The sequence below is a fragment of the Papio anubis genome, chromosome X (genome assembly GCF_008728515.1).
Source record: "Papio anubis isolate 15944 chromosome X, Panubis1.0, whole genome shotgun sequence".
Classification (NCBI taxonomy): domain Eukaryota; kingdom Metazoa; phylum Chordata; class Mammalia; order Primates; family Cercopithecidae; genus Papio; species Papio anubis.
The window spans coordinates 104,648,274-104,669,200 of record NC_044996.1 but is presented as its reverse complement, the minus strand read 5'-3'; the positions used below and the strand labels follow the sequence as shown (position 1 = coordinate 104,669,200).

Genomic DNA, 20,927 nt, shown 5'->3' with positions numbered 1-20,927 from the left:
GTTTAAATACCCTCTAGAGGTTTCCATTGGTTGCTTGGTATACGCCCTATGTCAATGAAGAGGATGAAGTAAGTTACAAAGTCATTTACTCCGTGTGTGCCCTATGTAAATAAATAGGATATTTCCTGTCATAGCTGACATAGCCTTAGAGAGTTGGAGTTTTTCCATTTAATTTACTTCTAGGAATTCCTGAGGTTCCCTGCCCCCAGACCCTATTCTCCTGCCTCACCTTGAAACTAGATGTTGAAAAAGAAAAGAAACTTTTTATCTGAGGAATATGAGCCCCTTTAAATTATCAAGCCCAGAGAGGCAATGAAATATAACAGTAGTCACATCTCACTCTCTGTTTGAGATAAGTAATCTCACCTGTTGAAGTCACTTGTTATGTGGGTCCTAGAATGACGGATGTCAAGTAGCCATAAATTAACCTAACAATGCCATATTCTGGACACCATAACTCATATCTTGTAGTTCAACAATATATAGCTAATTACTAATCAATGTTATTTCTGTAAACCAATGAGATTCCTATCAAACAACTTTATATCAACCCACTCTTTGCTTCCTTTTGCTTTTAAAATCCTACTTGTAACAAAGCCCAGAGTACTTCCCAGTGTTTCCTGGGCTGCAGTCCTCAAACCTTGGCCCAAATAGACTCTCTACTTGTATTAATTTTGCTTCAGTTTATTTATTTAGGTCAACAATGTGACCATAGGTCTGAGCTCTCATTAGTAGAATTTGAGCAGAAATAATGAGTACAAGTCTATTGCTTAAGAGACAGTTCCTGGCCCTGGATGATTCCTCCTTCTCCTGTTCCACTGGCTGGAATGAAAATGACTACAGTGACCTTGGAATTCTCATATTAAATATGGCAGATCTGTCAGAAGCCTGGATCACTGTCTGACTATGTGGAAACCTAGAAGCCTCAGGTTACAATGTGACATGAGAGAAATAGACTTCTTTGTTTTTTAAGCCTCTAAATTTGATGGAGCCTTTTTGTTACAGCAGCTAGGCCTGCCTTAACTACTACAGCAGTTGGTACCATGAAAGTGGAGACTACTATAACAAAAACCTAAATTTTACAGCACTTGTTTAATTCTCAGGCAGTGAGTGATGAAGAAATAGTGTGAGCCAGAAAGCTGGGAGCCTCAAGACAACTGGTAAAACTGTTACCTATATTATTTAATAACTTAAAAGACAGACCACATGCCTACCAGTAGCTCTCCGTAAGATCCTGAATGCTAACTGGTAGTGGTTTAGCAAGGTATTACAAGAAAGAGATAAGCTCAGGCAAGAATTGGTCAGTTTGCAAACAGAAGTGAAAGAGAATACAGAGAATCTTTATATTAAAAGCCTGATGGGATTGGAAAATCTAATTGTTTCTGGACCCAAGAGATAAGCCTTTTATTCAAAGTTCATTTCAATAAGTAAGCAAAATATTTGATCAGGAAAAAAAAGAAAACAAAATTCATTAGGTTGGTGCAAATGTAATCGCGGTTTTTGCATTGTTGAAATTTGCCATTTGATATTGGAATACATTCTTAAATAAATGTGGTTATGTTACAGGTCATTTTAATGCACTTTTTTTTTGCGTTTTTTGGTAATGACTTACTGCTTACTGTTTATTTTATATTTATTTTAGACTATGAAAATGATGTTAGAGGCCGGGTGTGGTGGCTCACGCCTATAATCCCAGCACTTTGGGAGGCCGAGGCGGGTGGATCACAAGGTCAGGAGATCGAGACCATCCTGGCTAACACGGTGAAACCTCGTCTCTACTAAAGAATACAAAAAATTAGCCGGGCATAGTGGCGAGCGCCTATAGTCCCAGCTACCTGGGAGGCTGAGGCAGGAGAATGGCATGAACCCAGGAGGCGGAGGTTGCAGTGAGCTGAGATTGTGCCACTGCACTCCAGCCTGGGCAACAGAGCAAGACTCCATCTCAAAAAAAAAGAAAAAAAAAAAAGAAAATGATGTTAGACAAAAAGCAAATTTGGGCAATTTTATTCAAATGGGTCATAAAGCAGTGGAGACAACTCACAACATCAACAACACATTTGGCCCAGGAACTGCTAAGGAATGTACAGCGCAGTGGAAGATTAGAAATTATGGTTTTGAAGTCATGCAGCTGGGGGCTACAAGATTCTGACCCTCCCTAAATTGCTCCTGGGGATAACATCACTATTGTAAAGCCTAGGATCAGTGTTTGAGATATTTTGCAGACCCTGCACTTGATGGATCAGCTGGCACCACCCAGACAGATAATCATCTGATCTTGTGGCCCCCACCCGGGAACTGACTCAGTGCAAGGGGACAGCTTTGATTCCCTAAGATTTCATCTCCAACCCAACCAATCAGCACTCCCAACTCTCTGGCCCCTACCTACCAAATTGTCCTTAAAAACCCTGATCCCCAGCCAGGCACAGTGGCTCATGTCTGTAATCCCAGCACTTTGGGAGGCTGAGGCAGGCAGATCACTTGAGCCCAGGAGTTTGAGACCAGCATGGGCAACATGGTGAAACCCTGTCTCTGCAAAAAATACAAACACTAGCCGGGCGTAGTGGTGCACACCTGTAGTCCCAGCTATTCAGGAGGCTGAGGCAGGAGGATAGCTTGAGCCTGGGAGGTAGAGGTTGCTGTGAGCCAAGATCGCACCACTGTACTCCAGCCTGGGCGACAGAGTAAGACCCTGTCCCTGTCTCAAAAACAACAACAAAAAGCCCAATCCCCAGTGATTTGAGTACTAACAAAACTTCAGTCTCCCGTACAGCTGGCTCTGTATGAATTAAACTTTCCTGCAATTCACATGTCTTGATAAATTGGCCCTGTCTAGGCAGTGGACAAAGAGAACCTGTTGGGCTCTGTATAAAGTAAAGCAGAGGTTCCTCTTCAAAGACTTTCCTCCCCATCTAATTAGGAATAAATAGTAACTTCTCTTAGAAGCAAAATTTATTCAAAGACCTGTGCTAACATTCTTAAATATCTGCTAGCCGTGGTAAAGAAATCAATATACTTTATGTTCTTAGCTCCCACAATTTAACCTAAGTATTTGCCCTGGCATGCTTATACCGGTCCAAGCAAGCATTAGGTCATAGTCTGTTCCTCTTCCTTATTTGAAGGTGTTTTTACTTTTCTCAGCATTCCACAAGTTACTTCCTCCTTCCTTTGTTCTCCTCTGCCTTTGCCACTTTTAAAAAGTTCTACGTTGCTAGCCAATCAAGACAAATACAGAATGTGAGGTCCCGTTCCAGCCAATGGAAACCGGACACAGCAGTAGGGTGGACGCATCAGGTTATAAATGTTTGGTGTACTCTCGTGGCAAAACTGCTGGCGAGTGTACCCTCTCTGCAAGAAGGAAAAATGGTCTTGCTGAGAAAATTAAATTTATGTTCAAGTGCTATTTCTTTACAGCACTGGGGAACAAGCATTTCAAACAGAATCCTTGGGCCCTTCCTGGGACTGTATTAACTTCTTTATTCTTTAAACTACTAAATGTTGGGGACCTCTTTGTTATAACATGTAGCCTTTCACCATAACTAACATACATAATTAGCAACTGTTTAAACTTATAATGAAAAATATGAGATAACTTCCAAATGTGTGAAAAAGTAAACAGTTTGTTTAAAAATTCTTCTTTCTTTTAAGGGGTCATAAACGAAAAAAGTTTAGACTCCTAGAATAGTTTATGCTTGATCGTCTCCACTTCTTCACCTTCTAGTCACTCACCAACCTATTGTACCTTGCTCTCTCCCTCTCCAGAAAGAGAAGATGCAGATTCCAAAGAGGTTGATATATCAATCACTTGCTCTGCCCAGAGCAACCTCTAGAAATATCCATTGACTTCTCTGCCCATAGTCCCTTCTAAGGGAACCTACTCCACCTTCACCTCCTATTGAGACAGTTTCCTATTTTGTTCCATATGGCCTAGTGTGCCCCCTTCCCTACCACCAATCGTGATGATAGCAGACTTGGCCAGGGTGGGCACCTGACCAATGAGTGACAGTCAATCCATAGGTAGTCCCAGAACCTATGATGTAGCCTGGCCCAAAAGCCAAACTGGCTTTATCATATTACTTCTCTTGGGTATCTGAACTAGAAAACATGAAACAGATGGCAAAGGAAGCTGAAGATGAACACATGTTTAGAGAAAGGCCATGAATTACTGCTGGGACCATTAAGGGTCAGAACAAACTCAGATTACAAAGCAGCATAAACTGTGAATTGGCAAAAACTCAGAGTTAGAGAGAGCTATGCAGAAAAGAAGAAAGGAGTAAACCAGAGATGGCATTCTGTTTCATGCCAGTTATTTTTATTTTTATTTTTCAGTATTTTTGGGTTTAGTTGTTTTGTTTTGTTCTGAGACAGAGTCTTGCTCTGTCACCCAGGCTGGAGTGTAGTGGTGGGATCTCAGCTCACTGCAACCTCTGCCTCCCAGGTCCAAGTAATTCTTCTGCCTCAGCCTCCCAAGTAGCTGGGATTACAGGCACATGCCGACACGCCCGGCTAATTTTTGTATTTTTAGTAGAGACAGGGTTTTGCCGTGTTGGCCAGGCTGGACTCAAAATCCTGACCTCATGTGATCTGCCCGCCTCAGCCTCCCAAAGTGCTGGGATTACAGGCATGAGCCTCCGCACCCGGCCACAAGCCAGTTATTTTCAAAAACCTTCAACTACAAATACATAGGAATTCTGGGTAAATATAACAAATATCCCTTAAAATGAATAGCTGAGGTGAAACAATTAAATGTGAGGGGAGACAGGACAAAGCGAAAGTTGAAACCAAGTTGGCAAGCCTGCATTCATATTTTGACTGCCCTGGGGTAAAGCAAACAAGAAGCAAGGCAGGGATGAGAGATAAAAGGTCCCTCAGTGAAAGGATGAACTATTATTCTACTCACCAGCAAGGGACATGATGAGGATACTTGTCAATATAAGCTAGACAATTTCTGCCCTTCCTCTTGCAATTAGAACCTACATCAGTTGGGGAACACAGATGAACAGTGTCTCCAATGTGGCCTTCTGGGCAGGTGATAAACCTTAGAGTTCTGGGTTCTGTCTGAATAATTGAGTCTGGTCCTCATTTTTGGAGAGCTTGACTGAAGGGCAGTCAGTCCAGCCTGTTCTATTTGTCCACACCACCAGCTTGGGGGCATGTGTCACCTCATGGAATGACCGAGAGATGGCTATAAGAATGGGATTGGGGAAGACATCTGAAGATGCTGACAGCTGGTTTGTGTGAAAGTTTGTCAGCTCCTCCACTGTTTCTGATAGACTTCTCAGTAGGACAAAGGACAATAGTGACCAAATTGTAGTTAGAGCTGACTAGCAGAGGACAGCAGACCTAGAAGTCAGTTTAAAGTGTGCAAGCAAAACAGTTATGGAGAGCCACACCAGGGAATTTTTCCTTCAAAAGGAAGGCTCCAGGGGTGGTTCCAGAAGATGAAAGATCATTAATGTTCCTCCCTCCCCTGTTCACCTTGGCATCTGGAGTGTTTCCTCCCCAGGTACTGGCATTGTTCTCCCTCCACCTCCATAAAATTGGTGTGGCCTATTCCAGCAGTTATAACTTCACCTTTTCCCAATCATCCATTACGCATATCCAGACCTTTTGTCCACAAAGGTCAGATGCAAGAGGGACAAGGATATTTTAATAAAACTTATAGAGACCCATTATATTCCCCCACTTTGGCCCTCCCATGTGGATCATTGTAGGATGGGGGGGCCAGTGAGCAGTGTACTCAACCAAGTGGTCATTATCCTTATGATCTAGATGATGGCAGTCCAGCAAGAGAATCCAGATGGCTGAACTAGAATTAAGTTTCAATACTCTAGGTCCATTTTGAGCTGAGCTGCCATACAGAGAGTAAACCAACCAGGCTGGCTTGGGTTTCCATTAAGGGAAAGAAAGAAGCAGAATGCCTAGAAATGATTACAAAAGTACTGAATTTTCAAATAGATCTCTATAAACCCCACCCCTTTGTCCTGATCATTACTTAGGCAATAGCTGAGAAGGGACAGTTTTTTTTTCCTGGGGACAACTGCATTCAATGACAAATTGCCTTACTAAGGCAAGTAGACCAGGAGGAGATGAGGGAAATAGAGTCAGAAATTTTTAAATTTTTTTATTTTTTTTTATTTTTTGAGATGGAGTCTCGCTCTCTTGCCAGGCTGGAGTGCAGTGGCATGATCTCGGCTCACTGCAAGCTCTGCCTCCCAGGTTCAAGCGATTCTCTTGCCTCAGCCTCCCGAGTAGCTGAGATTATAGGCATGTACCACTATACCCAGCTAATTTTTTTTTGTATTTTTAGTAGAGACAGGGTTTCACCATGTTGGCCAGGATGGTCTCGATCTCCTGACCTCATGATCCACCTGCCTCAGCCTCCCAAAGTGCTGGGATTACAGGTGTGAGTCACCATGCCCGGTCAGAAATTTTTTAAAGTTGATTTTTGAGGAGGTTGGTTAGACTCCACAATACCAGATGCCTTTGGATGGTAGGGAGCATGGAAGGTCCATTGAACACCTTGACAATCAGCCCATTGTGTGTGGCTTTTGCAATAAAGGGCATTATTGTCAGCCTGCAAATTGTCTGGGAAGCTGATCACATGATATAGATTAGTTTCAAGGGTCACAGTGATTTGTTTGGACTCTGCTGATCAGACTGGAACAGCAACACAGTAACCTGAAAAAGTGTCAACAGCAGTGGGGCCTTGCTGATAGGCCCAAGAGGGGATCAAAGGTCCAATGTGGTGCGATCAATCTTGCAGGAGCAGTGCCCTGTGCAATGTGGGCTCCTTCGCTATGAGAGAGGAGTCCCAAGTCTGGTATGCCACGATAGCCTCTGCATCAGAAACATAAAGTCCTTCATTTTGTTACCAGTTTATGACGGTGGCTGTCTTGCCGTGTCTAATCCAGGCAGCAATGGTGGTAATCTGGGCAGTGCAGGTTTGATTAGCAGCTTGCTTGGTCTCATCAGAGAACAGGCCTTTCCATGGGCATCTACATGAGTGACACAGATGGTTTGATCAGCCAGTCATGATTTGTTTCCACAGTACATAGCCCCAGAGAGAGATGTCTTTAAACTGTCAGGCTTTCATTTTCCATGAATTCATTTTCCATGAATTTGGCAAACCAAATAGGCCATCGGCAATAGCCAAGAAGTCAGTAAAACCATAACAAGGTTCATCAAAGGAAGTATTGGCTGGAGCTATGAGAATGGCCTTGACTTCTACCCGTTAAGTGGAGCCACATTCATTTTTGCTTCTGCATAGCTGGTGGTGAGGTCGAATAGCTGCAGCATTCCAGTAGACACTATTGGGTTTCAGTTTAGCTGAACCATCAGTGAAACAGGCCCAGGCATTAGAGAAACTTCTGTGAATCAACGGTCCCATTGAGTCAGTGGTTTTGCTTCAGGCAACCACTTGATTTTTGAGGAGGGTGATCAGGGGAATAATTGAATGGGGATAACTGTTACTTTTTCATCTAAGTCAAGATGCTGCTTGGACCAGGTCAGCTGCTTTCTTGAATACATTTCCTTTTGACAAGGGAAGCTTATTGGGCCCATTCCGACCTGTTAGTCACTGAGTTTGAGTCGACCCACCCCAAAATAAGGATATAAGGCTGGAGAGTCTCAAGGCCTCCATGAGTCAGGTGTTCAGTTTTGACAAGAGCTGTAGCAAGCTAATAGCTGCTTTTCAAAAGCGTTGTTTCTAGTAATCTTATATCAAGGAGACGACTAGTCCTAAATCCCAAGGGGCATTTCTGGGTGGAAGCTGCCTCCCTTTGTCAGAGACTTCAATTAGCAAAATAATCTGTCATGATCATTAAGTTTATAGCACCCTAAAGGTAGAGAGCATGCCACAGCTTGCAGGACAGCTTCAAACACAATTTATTGGTTTAAGTCCCACTCAAAGGATGCTGATTTGGCAAGTTCACTGATATAAAGATCAAGTAGCATGACTGAGTGAGGCACATACTGTTTCTAATACCCTAAGAATCCAATAAGGTACTGGACTTCCTTTTTGATTTAGGGAACCAAAGAGAGAGTGGTTTTTCCATGACCACCACAGGGATTGAGTGTTATAAATCCATCCACATAGTTCCAAGAAATTTTGCTTGGTAAGCCAACAAGTCACCATCTGTATAGTGAAAGCTTTGGACATCAAAAGGTAGAAGAACTCATGCTAAATCCTGACTCACCCACTGGTGACAAATGGCAGGAGACCTTAAGTACCCCTAGGGGAATGCCTATAAACATACACCGGAGGCCTTGCTACATGAATGTGAACTGATATTGATCCTCAAGTGTCAGTGAGAAGGTGCTGGTAAAAGTCTAAGATAGCAAACCAGGTGTAATCAGCCTGTGTAATGGATTCAGTTGCAGTTGCAATATCTGGAACAGCCATGGCTATGAAAACAACAACAGATCAGTCAGCAGTAATCTACTCTAAGCCTTCATCACCTGCTTCACTGGTCATACAGGGTTATTGTATTGAGATAATGCCTTATTTTTCACTTCTGATGCCTTTAAGCCCTTAATCAAGGCTATGATTTCCCTTTCTCTTCTTGGGATTCTTTAGCTTCTGTTGGACCATCAAGGAGGAGACAGAGAGGTGGGTTGAGAAGCAACTTATACCTCCCATAAACATTTCTCTATATGCCACTCTTCTGAATCCTGCAAATCTCCCCTCACCCAACCCTGGCACTTATGGGATGGGAATATAATACGTCTTTCCTACTGTACATTCAGATGCAGAAGTAACAACCACAGTACATTGAATTGGCCCAATGGACCTTACCCACAAGTTAGATTTCCTTCTTCACTGTGAACCCTGCCTAAGCACCATTAGCTGGATCTGAGGGCTTTTGCCTTCCCCAGGTCTGGGTAGGATAATGACTTGGGCACCTATGTTTAACAGAGCCATAGCAGTTTAAATTCCTCACTTTCCCCAAATTCCCCTTGGATGAGTAGACATGGTTTTCAATTCTCTTTAGGGTCGGGAAAATCTTGGCCCCACCTCTAATAATCTTTCTTTTTAAAGTAGCTGAGGTTGGGGTAGAGAAGGAGGGAGAGATCAGGGACATGGAGGGAGAGAGTGGCTCTGAGCTATTAAACAAAAAAGCTTTGCATTTAAGGAGTGTGGCAGAAGCTTATGGTGCAACCAAAAAAACTTTCAGTGTTTTTTCCTACTCACACTTTAAACTGACTGGGTAGAGATCCTGATGGTTGACACTATCAATTTCAGCTTTGGAGACCCCTTCACTCAGTCATAGCTGCGTGTTTTCTAGCTGAAGCTACTGGGTTTGTGACCCCTGGCTGACTTGACCCAGGCTTGCACAGCAGCAACCTTCTTTGAGAATTCCACTTTAATTCTCAAAGAATTTTGAGAATTAAAATTCTGCTGCCCCATCACCAAGATAACATCGCTTATGTTCTCACCCAGTTTCAACACAAGGAAAGTTTTCCAGGGCAGCAGCATCTACCTAGGTTTGATCGGGTCAGTTTCTCATTCTCCAGTGGATCACCTTTGCCAGCATCGTAAGCCCCAATTCAAGGCAGTAAGAGCCTGAATACTACTCAATGCCTCATCTATGGTTTCCCATGGGAGTTTGTCTGTCTCGAAAATCTCCCTGAAAGGCTCACAGCTCCCTTATTGCAGCCAGGATCTATTGCAAAAAAAACCCCTCTAAGACCTTTTACTGTTCTCTCCTAGTGGATCTAAGGCAGACACGATGGACCGCAGGAGGGGCTGAGCCATAAGACCCAGTTTACGTTGCCATTCTTCCTTGATGAGCATTACTAGCCCCACTTCCTCATCTCCCAAGTGAACCAGCCAAACTCCTAATGATGTGCCTGGTTTCTGCCCACAGTGGTCATAAATTTCCCTCCTTCCACACATCTCTGCAATTGTTGTCCAAAAGAGGGCAGAATCTTTTATGCGCACCAGACAATACCTAGTACTAGTTGTTACAGTGGGGCAGACCTGAAGCTAACTTCAAATTGTTCAGGAAGTTCTACACCAGCAGGAGAGTTAGCAAGAACCAGGGCACCATTTGAGCAGGGGTCTTTGAACCTGCTTCCTGGTACTCAGCCTGCATCCACCTCTTCAATCTCCATCATTAACAGGCAATAAAGTGAAGAACTATTTATGGCCTAGTTGAGCAGATAATTTGGTCAACATATTTCAGTGACTTTCCTCGAATTTATTTTCTTGCTCTGTTGCCCAGACTGGAGTGCAGTGGCATGCTGTTGGCTCACTGCAGCCTCGACTTCCCAGGCTCGAGCATTTCTCCCACTTCAGCCTCCTGAGTAGCTGGGACCACAGGCACACGCCACCATGCCCAGCTAATTGCTGTATTTTTAGTAGAGACAGGATTTTGCCATGTTGCCCAGGCTAGTCTCAAACTCCTGAGCTCAAGCAATCTGCTTGCCTTGGCCTCACAAATTGCTGGGATTACAGGTGTGAGCCACCAAGCCTGGCCCTCAAATTTCATTAAATGTACCCACAATATCCTCATCCTTCTCCTTCTAGAAAGCCATGTCTCTGTCAGTATCCCACCCTCCTCACTAAAGCTGCCAAGAACTATAAAAGGTCTGAGATTTTGTCCTACTCAACAAGCTAACAAGTCAGCCCACCACAGTTTCATGGAATCTGGTAGAAAACATGAGACACAGAGATGGACAGTGTTTTACTGTAGAAAGGCCAGTCACCAGATATCAACATTTTGGCACCAGTTTCTTGAGCCCCGATTACACAGGGGAACTCCTCTGTGCTGGTGCCCTGAAAACCGTGCATACATCCTCAAAGGCCATATAGGCAAGGCTCAACTGCAAGCCGATGGCAGAAGGCCCTGTGATCCTCCCCAAGCATGAGAGGATAGGCAGTCTTGTGAGGAGCTGCCATACCACCATTCCTTATTTGCCTCTCTATTTTTTTCCCCACAGGAGCAAAAACATTTATTATAAAAATAGGTGGATAAAATAAGTGTGCTTTAACTTCTGGATATACGACAAATGCTATTGTGATGCAGTTTTTAAGTGCAGACATGTGGCTCTGCAATGACAGGGATGGGCCCCCTAGTGTGATGTGCAGCCACAGTGCTCCATTTGACAAACCTCCTGGTTCAAGGCAGAGAGGAGACACCTTATTCTATAGAACAGGATAGGGCTTCAACCCTGGGGACCATACAGGTGGCTCCCATAGGCAGCCACCCTTTTCTGGCAAGCCGTGGCATACCCAGATGCAGGCTGGGGGAGGGGCTGGCACACTGGCCCCAGATTGCTCTGGCTTCAGCCTGATGGAGACACAAAACTGGGATCTCCCTCTGCCAGATGTTCCTGACCCCATCTCCACCTCCAGCCTCTAGCCTCACTGGGAGTTCCCTGTGACCCAGCCTGTTCCATAGCCAAAGGGGGACCAAAGTGAACGATCACAGTGCCTCACACCTATTCTAGGGGCCTTGGATCTCAGTGGAGCTTAATCCATGGCATCTGAGAGCACACACCCTGTCCCTGAGGACAGCTGTGCCGGGCAAGGGGGCCGCAAGGGCATGGGTGGAATCTTGGTCACTGGCAGCACTCGGCCACATGCCTGAGGAGCTCTTTACCTTGTTAGTCACAGAAGCACTGCAGGCAGTGAGGGCACTGAAGGTCCCCCTGGCCTCTCTGGGCTGTGCCAGGATGCCCGCCCTCTGCAGGGGGTTCCAACTGCTGGGACCCAGTCCCAGGCCTCCAGCCACCAGGCGCAATAAGCTCCACTGCATCGGTGGCCAAGTACTTGGCAGTTTTGCTCCCAGCATGAATCCAGCAGGCATCTGGCTCTTGAGAATCCTGTCTCCAGGACGCCTGGTGCAGCAAAGAGGTGACCTTTTCCTCCAGTTCCTGATTCGTACCTTGAGCCCGTTCCCGATCTGCCCTTTCGGACATGAAGTCATCCTTGTAAGGGAGAATCTGCTGTTCCAGTATCTGCATCCATTCCAGTGCAGCATCTGGGGCCGTCCTTGAGGCCGCCAGCTTCTACTTCACTTCTGCACAGTCGTTTATTTTCTCTTCCAACTACCTGTTGAGCTGGGAGATCTTCCTCATCAGCTCGGGCTCCTGGAGGGTCTGCAGCCCCCTGAGCTGTGCATGGAGACCCCTCACGTATTCGTCCCTGCTGACATCGATTCGCTGCCACTTGGCATTGAGGTCTTCAACGTGAGTCACCTTCTGTTTTAACAGTCGATTTTCTTCCTCAATAACACTCTGGACAGAGGTGTCCCCACCTGTATGTTCTGACTTTCAGGACTTCTCTCCCCCACGTTCCTTTGTGCATGCTGTCGTTCATCCAGACACTTGGTCAGATGCTGACACATGTGGGCAGTGGAGGTCAGCGTCCTCCGCAGTTGGTGGGTCTCGTTGGCCAAAGAGAGGCACAGAACGTCACTGGCCGGCCGGGCCGGTTTCCCCTCCTCCATGCTCCTACGCATCAGGACAACTTCCTTCTCTCGCTCGTGCTGTGGCTGGCTCAGCAGCTGCTGCATCTCCTTCTCTTTCACTCCTAGCCGCTCAGTAAGCCTCTCAACTTCCTATTTCCTGGTGCATCTGGGCCTCCGCGGCGCCGTCCTCCTGCTATTGCAGCTGCTCCCAGAAGCGGGCCACCTGCTCCAGCAGCGCGTCCACCAGGGACCGCGCAGTGTCCCCCTCCAGCGCGGTCAGCCGGGCGCGGAGGCACGCGATGAGGGAGTCGCAGGCGGCCAGCTGGTCCTGCAGGCGCCGCAGCCACTACCCGACCTCGTAGTATAGGCCGCAGAGCTCCGAGCTGCGCGCTGGGCCCCCTCCCAGCCGCCCGACCCCGGGTCCCCGCACGTGACTGTGGGCCTGCCTGGGAGGCCGTGCGGCCACCAGCAACTTCCGTGCCCGGGCCCCGCCGGCTCTCTATCTTGAGGGAGTTTCTCATCGCCTCTTGGTTTCAATGAGGTGTGGTAATTTCCAGCTTGTCCCTTCTCCCTTAGGGAGGCTAAGCTGCAGGCTATAAAACTACTTAGCTACAGTATAGAAATGGCTCCTCTGGCGAGGTGGCTCACGCCTATAATCCCAGCACTTTGGGAGACCGAGATGGGTGGATCACTTGAAGTCAGGAGTTCCAGACCAGCCTGGCTAACACGGTGAAACCCTGTCTCTACTAAGAATACAAAAATTAGCTTGGTGTGGTGGTGTGTGCCTGTAATCTCAGCTACTCAGGAAGCTGAGGCAGGAAAATCACTTGAACCTGTGAGGTGGAGGTTACAGTGACCCAAGATCATGCCCCACTGCACTATAGCCTGGGCGACAGAGTAAGACACTGTTTCGAAAAAAAAAAAAAAAAAAAAAAAAAAGAAAGAAAGAAAAAAAGAAATTAAAAAAAAAAGAAAGAATAATGAAATGACTCCTCAGCAACAGGGTGCCCCAACACTCATGTTTCTTCTCATTTGGCCTCTTTTGTTTTGGTGTCCTACTGTGGGACAAGGAATGCAGGGAGCTGACACCATGCTGTTCTTTTTCTGTCTATGTAATAAACTGTCTGAATCTAATCAGTGCTTGTTGTCCCCTTACCAGTCAAATCTGTAAGCCTGTTCAACACATTCTCACAACTCTAAAGAGGACCAGGTAACACCTGCATGTGCAGTGGATTGCATTATAGGAGAGAAACCCTGGACTTAGGGAATCTGAACCTTTTATAATGGGCAGTAATCATTCCTGCCCTTCACTCCAGAGGGAGACTATTTTTATTATAGTGGACAGTAAGTATGCCTGCCCTTTGCTTCAGATGTAAACATTATCTTTACTATGTTAGACAGTAAGCATGCTTGCCCTTTTCTTTGGAGGGAGACACTACTTTCAAGGATGCACTCTATACAAATATCCTTGAAAACATAGTCCAGAACACAGGACAGTACAGTGCCTTACTTGCAAGATGTGCAAGCACACAAGACCTATGAAGAACTGTCTCCCAACAAAGGATACATACAGAAGGAGAAAAAAACTCTCTTAAACAAAAAGAGTCGGAGCCGGCAGGGACCGAGCAGGTGCCTCAGTCTCCTTCCCCTCCCCTCACCTGGTCCTCGCCATCTTCTCCTCACAGCCAGACCGGAACTATGTGATCCTGGAAGTTCCGGGGCCTTTGGCCCTATGTGATCCCGGAAGTTCCGGAGCCTTTGGACCTATGTGATCCCGGAAGTTCCGGGGCCTCCTGGGGTTTTCCTGGGCATTCCAGGGCCTTTGGAGCATTGGATAAGCAGTAATGGCGGAGGCTGCAGCTCCCGGAACAACAGCCACAACATCAGGAGCAGGAGCGGCAGCGGCGGAGGCGGCGGCAGCGGTCTCCCCGACTCGGATCCCCACAGTCACCGCCCCGTCCCCGAGGGCGGGCGGAGGGGTCGGCGGCAGCGACGGTAGTGGCGGCAGCGGCGACAGTGCTGCGAGCGACGACAGCGGCGCGTGCGGCGGCAGCGGCGCGTACGGCGGCAGCGGCAACAGCTGGACTAAACAGGTCACCTGTAGGTATTTTGTGTATGGGATTTGTAAGGAAGGAGATAACTGTCGCTACTCGCATGACCTCTCTGACCGTCCGTGTGGAGTAGTGTGCAGTTGTTTTCAGCGAGGGTACTGTCTTTATGGAGACCGCTGCAGATGTGAACATAGTAAGCCGTTGAAACAGGAAGAAGCAACTGCTACAGAGCTAACTACAGAATCATCCCTTGCTGCTTCCTCAAGTCTCTCCTCGATAGTTGGACCACTTGTTGAAATGAATACAAACGAATCTGAGTCAAGAAATTCAAACTTTGCAACTGTAGGAGCAGGTTCAGAGGACTGGGCGAATGCTATTGAGTTTGTTCCTGGGCAACCCTACTGTGGCCGTACTGTGCCTTCCTGCACTGAAGCACCCCTGCAGGGCCCAGTGACCAAGGAAGAATCAGAAAAAGAGCAAACCGCGGTGGAAACAAAGAAGGAGCTGTGCCCCTATGCTGCAGTGGGACAGTGCCGATATGGGGAGAACTGTGTGTATCTCCACGGAGATTTATGTGACATATGTGGGCTGCAGGCCCTGCATCCGATGGATGCTGCCCAGAGATCACAGCATATACAATCGTGCATTGAAGCCCATGAGAAGGCTATGGAGTTCTCATTTGCTGTGCAGCGCAGCAAGGACAGGGTGTGTGGGATCTGCATGGAGGTGGTCTATGAGAAAGCCAACCCCAGCGAGCACCGCTTCGGGATCCTCTCCAACTGCAACCACACCTTCTGTCTCAAGTGCATTCGCAAGTGGAGGAGTGCTAAGGAATTTGAGAGCAGGATCGTCAAGTCCTGCCCACAATGCCGAATCACATCTAACTTTGTCATTCCAAGTGAGTACTGGGTGGAGGAGAAAGAAGAGAAGCAGAAACTCATTCAGAAATACAAGAAAGCAATGAGCAACAAGGCATGCAGGTATTTTGATGAAGGACGTGGGAGCTGCCCATTTGGGGAGAACTGTTTTTACAAGCATGTGTACCCTGATGGCCGTAGAGAGGAGCCACAGAGACAGCAAGAGGAAACATCAAGCAGACACCAGGCCCAAGGAAGGAACCACTTCTTGGAATTCTTTGAGGAAGGAGCGAACAGCAACCCCTTTGATGATGAAGAAGAGGCTGTCACCTTTGAGCTGGGAGAGATGTTGCTTATGCTTTCGACTGCAGGTGGGGACAACGAACTGACAGACTCTGAAGATGTGTGGGACTTGTTTTGTGATGAATTTTGTGCCTTAGATCTATAGAAACCTTGCGTGGTGTGTGAGCTGGTCTGCTGACCCCAGACAGCAGCTGTCCCCTGTGGTGGTGTGGCAGTGCCTGTGTTCTCTCCTAGGCAGGCCTATCAACTCCAGGTGCTGTGGTAAGAATATTTACCCAGGGCCTGTCTTCTCAACCCCCTCACCTTTCCCCAAGGAGTGTGTTGTTTTCCCTGTTGAAAAAAGTTACAAAAATAAGTCTTAAAGTTAGTATTTTTGTTTGTTTGTTTATTTGTTTGTTTTTTGAGACACGAGTCCCACTCTGTCACCCAGGCTGGAGTGCAGTGGCGTAATCTTGGCTCACTGCAACCTCCGCCTTCCGGGTTCAAGCCATTCTCCTGTCTCAGCCTCCTAAGTTGCTGGGACTACAGGTGCATGCTACAATGCCCAGCTAATTTTTTTGCATTTGTAGTAGAGACGGAGTTTCACCATATTGGTCAGGCTGGTCTTGAACTCCTGACCTCAGGTATCCACCTGCCGCTGCCTCCCAAAGTGCTGGGACTACAGGTGTCAGTCACCGTGCCCAGCCTTAAAGTTAGTTTTTTGTAACAGGCATGAGCCACCGTGCCTGGCTTTAAAGTTAGTGTTTTGTAACAGGCATGAGCCACGGCACCTGGCTTTAAAGTTAGTTTTTTGTAACAGGCATGAGCCACGGCACGTGGCTTTAAAGTTAGTTTTTTTAACAGGCATGAGCCACTGTGCCTGGCCTTAAAGTTAGTTTTTTTGTAACACGAATTTAACTGTCGGACAGTTAGTTTAGGTGTGTTGCATCATCTGTTTTCAACCAGATTGTGTTTTTGGACTTTTCACACACTAACTTTGAGGACCCCAGGTTCAAAACTAAAAGCAGTGGCCCTGCTTTGGGATCCAATGATAGGAGTGATGGGTGAAGGGATCTAAGCTGGCCAGTAGCCTTCTAAGCTTCTCAAACCTGCATAGATGCAGTATTATTGGCCTTGGTAGAAGACCTTGGTTTAGTGGTTTAAGTCTTGTATGGCAGTTAGATCTTAAAGGACAAAGCAGTATATTGGTAGTTGTCAATATAGCAGTACTAGCTATGTTTATATAAATAAGAGAAATGGAGTTAGCCATAGAGGTTAAAACTACCTGGTTATCCCATATATTAACCCAAACTGGGTCTTGGATACACAGTTGTATTTAATGTTTTACGATCTAGTCTTTCCAATATAGGCATTTTCTGAAAAACATTTGTCCTCATTTGGGGCATTTTGTTGTGGGTTTCACCATGTTGGCCAGGCTGGTCTCGAACTCCTGACCTCAGGTGATCCACCCACCTCAGCTTCCTGAAGTGCTGGGATTACAGGCGTGAGCCACTGCGCCCATCCTGACACTTTGATTTTAACCCGGTAAGACCTGTGCCGGACTTCTAACCCCCAGAATTGTTAAGATGATAAATTTGTGTTGTTCTAAGCCATTGAATTTGTGGCAATTTGTTACAGCAGCCTGACATTTTGATTTTAACCCAATAAGACCCCTGCCAGAATCCTGACCTTCAGAATTGTTAACATAATAAAATTGTGTTGTTCTAAGCCATTCAGTTTGTAGAAATTTGTTACTGCAGCCTGACACTTTGATTTTAACCCAATAAGACCTGTGCCAGACTTCTAACCTCCAGAATTGTCAAGATAATAAAACTGCGTTCTAAGGCATTCAGTTTGTGGCAATTTGTTACAGCAGCAATAAACAACCAATACACATACTTTAAGTGGAGACCAATATTTAATTTTCCGTGCTTTTATAATAATTATAATGACAAGTTAATCATAGTAAATGCAAGTCAGGAAATTTTTTTTTAATGTCTTGAAGTTTAATATCTGGTTCAGAAAAGCATCTTTGTCCTATGAAAGACATGAGCTTAAAAAATTGTCATTCCATGGGAGTATAAATTGATACAACTGTTTGGAAGGCACTTTGGCAGTAGCTAGCAAAATTTTAAATGTGAATACTCTTTGACTCAACAAGGTAATTCTAAGAATTGTGCTACTGATTATCTTTCATAAATTGATGATAATGTATAGACAAGAATGTTTATTAGATTGTTTGTGATTAAAAATTGCAAATAACTTACATGCTTACCAAAAGGGACTGGTAAAGAATAGTATACAATGGCATTTTATGTAGAATTAGCTCCATCAATAAGTACTAACATGTCCATAACACATAAGGGAAATAAGCAAGTGGCAGGTAGTGTGTATAGAATAATTTCATTTTCTTTTTTTTTTTTTTTTTATTATACTTTAAGTTCTAGGGTACATGTGCATAACGTGCAGGTTTGTTACATATGTATACTTGTGCCATGTTGGTGTGCTGCACCCATCAACTCGTCAGCACCCATCAACTCGTCATTTACATCAGGTATAACTCCCAATGCAATCCCTCCCCCCTCCCCCCAATAATTTCATTTTCATAAAAGGAAATGTGTATGTATATGTGTTTATATAACACAAAAGCATTCTAAACAAAGGTATAGTAAATAGGAAAAAATTCACTCACTTTTTACTGTCTGCATGTCAGTAATAGTTATGGCTACTAATATTTTTGTTTTCAGAACGAGTCTCACTCTGTTGCTCAGGCTGGAGTACAGTGGCATGATATCGGCTCACAGCAACCTCTGCCTCCCAGGTTCAAGCGGTTCTCATGCCTCAGCCTCCCAAGTAGCTGGGACTACAGGCGTGCGCTACCACACCCAGCTAATTTATGTTGTTTTAATAGAGACGGGGTTTCACCATGTTGGCCAGGCTGGTCTCGAACTCCTGACCTCAAGTGATCCATTCCCCCTCGGCCTCCGAAAGTGCTGGGATTACAGGCATGAGTCACTGTGGCCAGCCATTATGGTTACTAATACTTTTGCAGTTGGAATATATCAGCTTCATCATAAAATGAAAACCTGAAGAAATAAAAAAAATGTTTTGTGATAACCCTTAGGTGATTTGATACTCCCACATGTGATTAGCAATTTGGCGTGCCTCTAATTCCTAACTGGATTACTAAGTTTTTAAGTGACTGAAAAAAAGCAAGAAATGGCTTCTAATTCAGGACAGTACAAACCAAATAAGGAACAAACAAGGGGAACAGCCCACAAGGCCACTAGGGGTTCAGAGGATGAAAAGACTGCTATGGGCTCTCAAAGGTGCCGTCAGAGTCATTGGTGGCACCCATGAATTAGGACATGGAACAACTTCACTTTGACTAGACTTGGGGACTGCTTGAGGTTACGCAGTGGCTGTAAGAATGCACTTCACAGGACCAGGCACAGTGGCTCATGCCTGTAATCCCAGCACTTTGGGAGGCCAAGGCAGGCAGATCATGAGGTCAAGAGATCTAGACCATCCTGGCCGACATGGTGAAACCCCGTCTCTACTAAAAATACAAAAATTAGCTGGGCATGGTGGTCCATGCCTGTAGTCCTAGCTACTTGGAAGGCTGAGGCAGAAGAATCTCTTGAATCCGGGGAAAGGAAGTTGTAGTGAGCCGAGATTGCACCACTGCACTCCAGCCTGGCGACAGAGTGAGACTCCGTCTCAAAAGAAAAAAAAAAAAAAATGCACCTCACAGACTTGCAATGACAGAGAGCATAATTGAACAAGGGCCCCCAATGCTATAGTCTGAAATCCGTTGCCATGTTTGCACTAAAGCCACACCTCCCATGAGTTACTCCCAGCCAGTGACAGCAAGGATACTAAGGCTGACACTTTCCTCAGATACACAGGACTCCTTTGTGAGCTGACTTTGGCTCGAGGCTCCCCCTAGTCCTTGCTGAAACTTCCTTAGGCTTCATGGTAGTCTAGGATGTTTCCTAGTCTTGACCTTCTCTCTCTCTCTCCACTTTGGGTTAGTCTTGCGTCACGATCTGACAACTTGCCCAGCCTCTATCTGACTTTCTCCCCATTTTGTATAACAGCCTTTATCTGGCTCCCTCTTTATCTGGCATGTCCTCTAATAAAATAGTACCTACCTTATGAGTTTATCTTATCACTTTATAGATAAGGACATTGAGGCTACAGTTCTGGAGGTCGAAAGTCCAAAATGGGCCGGGCCGGTGGCCTGCCTGTAATCCCAGCACTTTGGGAGGCCGAGGCGGGTGGATCAACAGGTCAGGGAGATCGGTGACCATCCTGGCTAACATGGTGAAACCCGCCTCTACTAAATACAAAAACGGCCGGCGTGGCGGCGCCTGTAGTCCCAGCTACCGGAGGCTGAGGCAGGAGAATGGCGTGAACCTGGGAGCGGAGCTTGCAGTGAGCCGAGATCAAAGGCCACCGCACTCCAGCCTGGGTGACACAGCAAGACCCGCCTCAAAAAAAAAAAAAAAAAAAAAAAGAAAGTCCGTCGGATGTCAGTGAACTAAAATCAGGGTGTTGGCAGGACTGGTTCCTTCTGGTGGCTCCATTCCCTTGCCTTTTCCAGCTTCTGGAGGCTGCCTGCAAAACCAGCAATCACATCACTCTGACCTCGGCTTTTGTCATCATGTCTCCTTTTCTGACTCTGATCTTGTAAAAACCTTGTGATTATAACAGGCCCAACTAGATTCAGAAAAATCTCCCCATTTCAAAATCCTTAACGTAATCACACCTGCAAAGTCCCTTTCGCCCTGTTTCAAAAAAAACAAAAAACAAACAAACAAAAAATAGTGTATTCGACTCATGGTTCTGCAGGGCTGTACAAGAAGCAGAGTGCTGTCATCTGCATCTGGTGAGAGCCTCAAGCTGCTGGCACTCATGGTGGAAGGGGAAGGGGAGCTGGCAGAAATCACACAGTGAGAGAGAAGGTAAGAGACGGGAGGGAGGTGCCAAGCTCTTTTTAACAATTATCTCTCAAGGGAGCTAATAGAGTGAGAGCTCACTCACTCCCCACTCCACATGGGGAGGGCATTACTCTTCATGAGGGATGCATCTCCCATTACCCCAACACCTACCATTAGGCCCATTTCTCTCTCTCTCTTTTTTTTTTTTTTTTTTTGAGATGGAGTCTCGCTCTGTTGCCCAGGCTGGAGTGCAGTGGCCGGATCACAGCTCGCTGCAACCTCTGCCTCCCGGGTTCAAGTGATCCTCCTGCCTCAGCCTCCCCAGTAGCTGGGATTACAGGTGCCCGCCACCACACCTGGCTAATTTTTCTATTTTTAGTA

General features: G+C 45.9%; 2 protein-coding genes and 1 pseudogene across 3 annotated transcripts; 1 reads left to right on the top strand and 2 right to left on the bottom strand.

The window, feature by feature from the left end:
- Nucleotides 1-10,936: 10,936 nt before the first annotated feature.
- LOC101022099 lies at nt 10,937-12,542 on the bottom strand (annotated as a pseudogene). Its single transcript, XR_004180899.1, has one exon. The product of XR_004180899.1 is annotated as a TNFAIP3-interacting protein 2 pseudogene (transcript).
- LOC110742198 (collagen alpha-2(I) chain-like) lies at nt 10,937-12,961 on the bottom strand. Its single transcript, XM_021933107.2, has one exon. It carries the CDS (start codon nt 12,932-12,934, stop codon nt 12,536-12,538), a length of 399 nt encoding a protein of 132 aa, XP_021788799.1. The 5' UTR covers nt 12,935-12,961; the 3' UTR covers nt 10,937-12,535.
- A 403-nt stretch (nt 12,962-13,364) lies between these two features.
- LOC103880712 (putative E3 ubiquitin-protein ligase makorin-4) lies at nt 13,365-16,046 on the top strand. The gene has a single exon (XM_021933108.2). It carries the CDS (start codon nt 14,258-14,260, stop codon nt 15,767-15,769), a length of 1,512 nt encoding a protein of 503 aa, XP_021788800.2. The 5' UTR covers nt 13,365-14,257; the 3' UTR covers nt 15,770-16,046.
- The last annotated feature ends 4,881 nt before the right edge of the window (nt 16,047-20,927 follow it).